We start from the raw sequence: 6,026 nt of genomic DNA on the forward strand, positions 1-6,026 counted from the left end.
CCCGGCCATGATGTGGATTCAAACAATGATTTCTGGAATATGACCTCAAAAATACAGGCAACAAAAGCAGAAATAGACAAATGGGACTATATCAAACAAAAGCTTCTGCACAGACAAAGAAACAATGAACAGAGAAGAGACGACTCACAGATTGAGAGAAAATATCTGCAAACTATACATCTGATAAGGGGCAAATATCCAAAATACAAAAGAAACTCAACTTAGCAAGAATCAACAGCCTGATTAAAAAATGGACAAAAGGCCAGGCATGGTGGCTAATGTCTGTAATCCTTTCCCTTTGGGAGGCAGAGGCAGGTGGATCAACTGAGGTCGGGCATTTGAGACCAGCCTGACCAGCATGGCGAAACCCCATCCCTACTGAAAATACACAAATAAGCTGGACATGGTGGTACATGTCTGTAATCCCAGCTACTTGGGAGACTGAGGCAGGAGAATCACTTGAACCCAGGAGGCTGAGGTTGCAGTGAGCCGAGATTGTGCCACTGCACTCTAGCCTGAGGGGTAGAGGGAGACTCTGTCTTAATGGACAAAGGATATGAATAGATAGTTCTCAAAAGACAACAAATGGCCAAGAGATACATGAAAAGATGCTCAAAATCAGTAGTCATCAGGGAAATACAAATTAAAACTACAATGAGGTTATCACTTCACACTTGTTAAATGGCCATCAATAAGATCCAAGATAAGCCGGGCACTTTGGGAGGCTGAGGCGGGTGGATCACGAGGTCAACAGATCGAGACCATCCTGGTCAACATGGTGAAAGCCCGTCCCTACTAAAAATACAAAAAACATTAGCTGGGCATGGTGGTGCGTGCCTGTAATCCCAGCTACTCAGGAGGTTGAGGCAGGAGAATTGCCTGAACCCAGGAGGCGGAGATCGCGCCATTGTACTCCAGCCTGGGTAGCAAGAGTGAAACTCCGTCTCAACAAAAAGAAAAAAAGAAAAAAAAGATCCAAGATAAGTGTTGGTGAGGATGTGGAGAAAAAGGAACTTTTGTACACTGTTGTTAGGAATATAAACTGTGCCATTATGGAAAACAGTCGGGAAGTTACTATAAAAATTAAAAACAGAACCAAAATATGATCCAGCAATCCCACTACTGGGCATTTATCCAAAGGAAATTAAGTCAGTATGTTGAAGAGGTATCTCCACTCCCATGTTTTATTACAGCATTATTCATAAAAGCCAAGATATAGAAGCAACCTCAGTGTTCAACAACGGATAAATACAAAGAAAATGGGGTAGCACAATATAATACAATGTAATATTATTTGGTCATAAAAAAGAAAAGACATTTTTCTGTTATTTGTGACAACACTGGATGCACCTAGAAGACATCATCTAAGTGAAATAAGCCAGACACAGGAAGGAAAACACGGCACGGTCTCACTTAGATATGGAATCGAAGAAAGGAGGATGATGGTTACCAGAAGACTCATTATTCAGGAATGAGAAATAGGGAGATGTTCAAAGGGTACAGAATTTCAGTTAAAGAGGAAGAACTTTTAGAGATCTACTGCGCAGCATGACAACTATAGTTAATAATATATTGTATACTTAAAATTGCTAAAAGACTAGTTTTTACGTGTTCTCACCACAAAATAACTATCTGACATGATGGATATATTAGTTATCTCGATTTAATCATTCCACAAGGTAAATGCATATCAAAATATCACACTGTATGTCATAAACATATACAATTATATGTCAATTTTAAAAAAGAGAAAAAAAGGATATGCAGGGGAAGAGTCAAAACATTGCTTTCCAAATGATATAGTCAATACTTCCTTATATTCTTCCCAAAGACATATGTTTTTTAAGTAACTCTGTAGTATAGTTATTTAATTAACAATGTTTTCTTCACATCCTAATTGATAAAGTCTGCTGAAAAAACGTGTGTTTTATAAAGGCTGACCAATGCCTTCACTCAAAAAGCCCACTTGGGCATAAATCTATCTGTCCCTGAAGACAAACACGTCTGTGGTTGTCTTAGAGACACGGAACTTGCAGTCTAATAACATAAAAATTTGCACCTTTACGATTTATCAGTATTTTCCCATACCAAGCAGCTCTTTGGAGTAGAACAAAAATAAAGGGAAATAATAACCATTTCCAGCATTTGATTTAGGGCATTATCAGTCGACATTTGAGAACAGGCACCAGGTTACCAGGCAACACCACAATTGTTAGTACGTTCACCAGCAGGCAGCACCCAGTGAGTTAGGGCAGAAATAGATCTCTGACGTCTCTCCCTTTGGAGGGGCGAGGGTGGAGAGAGGTGCGAGGAGGGGCTATCCGGGTTGCCCGCGCCGCTCTGGAGCCGCGTCCGCCCCCGCCGGGCTCGCAATGTCGCCAGAAGCCTGCGCTGTGCCGCCCACGCTCGGAAACTCACTTGTAAGAAACTCTTGGGGATTCTGGCCAGATCCTCCACGTATTCCTTGCAGATGTAACACAGGAAATGCTAGAATCCGAGTCGGCAGAAAGGGCAAGTTAGAAACGCAGCGCCCTCGGGCCCCGGAGGAGTCCCGTACTTCGCCGTGCGCGACCCGCGTAGAGGCGACGCCCGCGGGGCGGGGACCGGCAGCCCGGGCGCCCGGCGCGTGGGAAGCGGGCCTCGCCCTCGCCCTGCCCCGCGCTGGCTGGAAGCGGCCGCGGCTGGGCGGGCTGCCTTCCGGTTCCCGTCCCAAGAAGCAGGAGGCGCGGCCCGCGGCCCGGCAGCCTGGCCTGGCCCCCGCTCCCTCCCGCCCCGCCGCCCGCTCACCCGCACGAACACCACCACTGCGCGGCGCTCCCGGAACAGCGCGCCGAACGGCACCCGCTGCCCGCGGGCGTCCAGCACCGGCAGCTCGGCCACGGCGGCGGCCAGGGACTGCCAGCGCTCGGGGCCGCTCGGGGCCGGGACCGGGGCGGTGCCGCCGCTAACCTGCCGCGTGACCGGGCCGGGCGCGGCCATGGCGCGGGGAGGCCGAGGGTCCGGGCCAGCTCCTCCAGCACGGGGCGGGGCGCGGGAGGCGGGGCGCGGGAGGCGGGGCGCGGGAGGCGGGGCGCGGGAGGCGGGGCGCGGGAGGCGGGGCGCGGGAGGCGGGGCGCGGCCAGTCTCCGTTTTCGCTGCGCTGCGCTGCGCTGGCCTGTGAGCTCCCAGAGGGAGCCCCGCGCGAGGTTCTGACTCAGCTCTCAGGGTAGGGGACAGAGAGAGAGAAAGTAAGGTCTGTCCGGGACGAGCCAGCGTTACTGAGGAAGAAAGCCTCCCGCGCCCTCCGTAGACACCTGGGCGGATGCTCCCACCTATTCGAGAACTAATGGGTATACGGATGTGCCAACCTTTTGTACCGACACAGGCCATGCCTATAATCCTAGCACTTTGGGAGGCCGAGGCGGGTGGATCACGAGGTCAAGAGATCGAGACCATCCTGGTCAACATGGTGAAACCCCGTCTCTACTAAAAATACAAAAAATTAGCTGGGCATGGTGGTGCGTGCCTGTAATCCCAGCTACTCAGGAGGCTGAGGCAGGAGAATTGCCTGAACCCAGGAGGCGGAGGTTGCGGTGAGCCGAGATCGCACCACTGCACTCCAGCCTGGCTAACGAGAGCGAAACTGCGTCTCAAAATAAATAAATAAGTAAATAAAAGGTGATCTGGGAGGGATGAGGATGATGAAGTTAGAGGGCTTAGCATCTGTTTTGTAGAAATCCCACACTTGCAATTCGGTTTTTCCTGGTGCGGGTAGGCAGGTACAGAGAAATCCGGGGATCTCCTCAGCCTTTGTGAGACCAAACTGGCCCCAGGTTTAGAGGTTGGTCTTTCTCTGGGGTTTTTCATGGATGCTAACCATGTGTCCAAGAGTTCCAGAGCAGGAGCAAACATTCAAGCTCTTTGTTTTCGTAAGTTTACTCACCCTTGTGTATGGATTTGGGGTTCAGAAAGTACATCCTTTATGGATTTGTCGAGTTGAAGAATATTTTTGGGGTGGAGTGCCAGGCAGGTCTAAGTGACTGAAGTGACTCAGCCATAGAGTGCAGGAAATGCTGATCCTGCATCCTCTGGCTTTCAAGTGTGAAGGTTTTATGCTTTGTTGAGCACACATTAAGTGCTCTGTTTGAGAAGCTCTGCAGTGCGTTTAGAACATTTTAAGCACAGATCTGTTTCTAATTCAGGATAGTTTCTTTCTGAGACAGGGTGTTGCTCTGTCACCCAGACTGGAGTGCAGTGGCATGATCATGGTTCACTGCAGCCTCCACCTCCTGGGCCCAAGCAGACCTCCTGCCTCAGCCTCCTAAGTAGCTGTGATCACAGGAATGTACCACTATGCCTGGCAATTTTTTTTTTTTTTTTTTTTATAAAGACGGGTTTTCACCATGTTGGTCAGATTGGTCTTGAACTCCCGACCTCAGGTGACCTGCCTGCCTTGGCCTCCAAAGTGCTTGGATTACAGGGCAATTTTTTAATTTTATTTTTTTATAGAGACAGGAGTCTCCCTATGTTGCCCAGTCTGGTTTTGAACCTGGGCTCAAGCAATCATCTTGCCATGGCCTCTCGAACTCCTGGGGTTACAGGCATGAGCCACTGGGCCTGGTGAGGAGCTTTATGATTTTTTGGAAATAAATGTATGACCAGAATACAGTAACAGGCTGATAAACAGCACTGGCAACAGGTGGTTTGCCAGATGTGACCAATTTTGTTGTAAGCAGTGTTTTGGCAAGCAGAAATTGACATACAGATAAGAGTGGTGGTATTTGGCAGCTCTAATTAATTGCTGACATCAACAAACAAAAAGTTTTCTTTGACATTACTGCTCTCAGTGTCATATTTCACATGAAATAAGAATTAGAAGTTAGATGATTTCATTTTCAAATACAAAGAGCCATATGACTTAGTTTTGCAGAGTGATGAACTCAGACATCATCAAAAAATAGTTTTGCAGGAGGAATAGTAGCCAGGCAGAAGTGCAGAAATTAGAAGGTATTGTCTAGAGAGCATCAGTACATGACTGAATGAGACAGTGAGAGACGAAGTGCCTGTAACAGTTATCAGCTTATTGCTTCTCAGTTCCAAATTAACCCTTCACTATATGCTCTGTGACAATGGACAGATTTCCTCCAAGCATCTAACCTTTGCAATGAGCAAAGCCCCCATGATTGCGGGGGCTGGCACATCTGAAATGTGTGGAGCAGGTAAGCAGGCTGGAAAAGAATGTTGCAGCCTTGAGTCCTAATTTTGCATAGCAAGTGGCTTGAAACATCTTGTAGTTTTGAGAAGTGCTTCTTTTTCAGGAAATCTGTCTTTGCTTAAGCCTTCTCTGATTGGATGAAACTCACCCACATTATGGAGGGTAATCTGCTTTACTCAAAGTCTATTGATTTCAATGTTAATCATATCTAAGAAATACCTTTATAACAACACTCAGACTTGTGTTTAACACAATGACTCCGTATCATGTCCTAGTCAAGTTGACACATAAAATTAATCATCAGTCTATCCCTTGTCAACTTGGCACCCATACACATCCCCTTAAAACCATACTTAATCTCCGTATAAAGATAATAACAAAGTCATACTTCTGCCTAACATGATACAAGTATCTGCCATAGAACTGAAAACGCAATGGCTGGCTGCATTGGTTCAGGCCTGCAATCCCAGGGCTTTGGGAGGCTGAGGTGGGTGGATCACCTGAGGTCAGGAGTTCGAGACCAGCCTGGCCAACATGGTGAAACCCTGTCTCTACTAAAAATACAAAAATTAGCCAGGTGTGGTGGCAGTCACCTGTAATCCCAGCAACTTGGGAGGCTGAGGCAAGAGAATTGCTTGAACCCGGGAGGCGGAGGTTGCAGTGAGCCAAGATCATGCCACTGTACTCCAGCCTGGGCAACAGGGTGAGACTCTGTCTCAAAAGGAAAAAAAAAAAAAAGAACTGAAAATGTATCAACTTTCCCCCAGAAAAGGATCCAAAGTCCTTGGGTAATGTTCACTCTTCTTAATATTCTATAACTTAAAACACTATG

The 6,026-nt window shown here is 47.5% G+C and overlaps 1 protein-coding gene across 1 annotated transcript in view; it reads right to left on the reverse strand.

Moving 5' to 3' along the window:
• The window catches only part of LOC116546490 (peroxiredoxin-like 2C), a 3,832-nt gene extending 826 nt beyond the window's left edge, over positions 1-3,006 (reverse strand). The window contains exons 1-2 of the mRNA XM_032272733.1: positions 2,788-3,006; positions 2,419-2,487 (exon numbers count right to left, since the gene is read on the reverse strand). Of these exons, the coding sequence (XP_032128624.1) occupies positions 2,419-2,487; positions 2,788-2,979 (261 nt within the window). The 5' untranslated portion in view covers positions 2,980-3,006. The remainder of the gene's footprint in view (positions 1-2,418; positions 2,488-2,787) is intronic.
• Between the last annotated feature and the right edge of the window lie 3,020 nt (positions 3,007-6,026).

The sequence above is a fragment of the Sapajus apella genome, unplaced genomic scaffold, assembly GCF_009761245.1.
Source record: "Sapajus apella isolate SASKATOON/1434 unplaced genomic scaffold, GSC_monkey_1.0 scaffold969, whole genome shotgun sequence".
Taxonomy (NCBI): domain Eukaryota; kingdom Metazoa; phylum Chordata; class Mammalia; order Primates; family Cebidae; genus Sapajus; species Sapajus apella.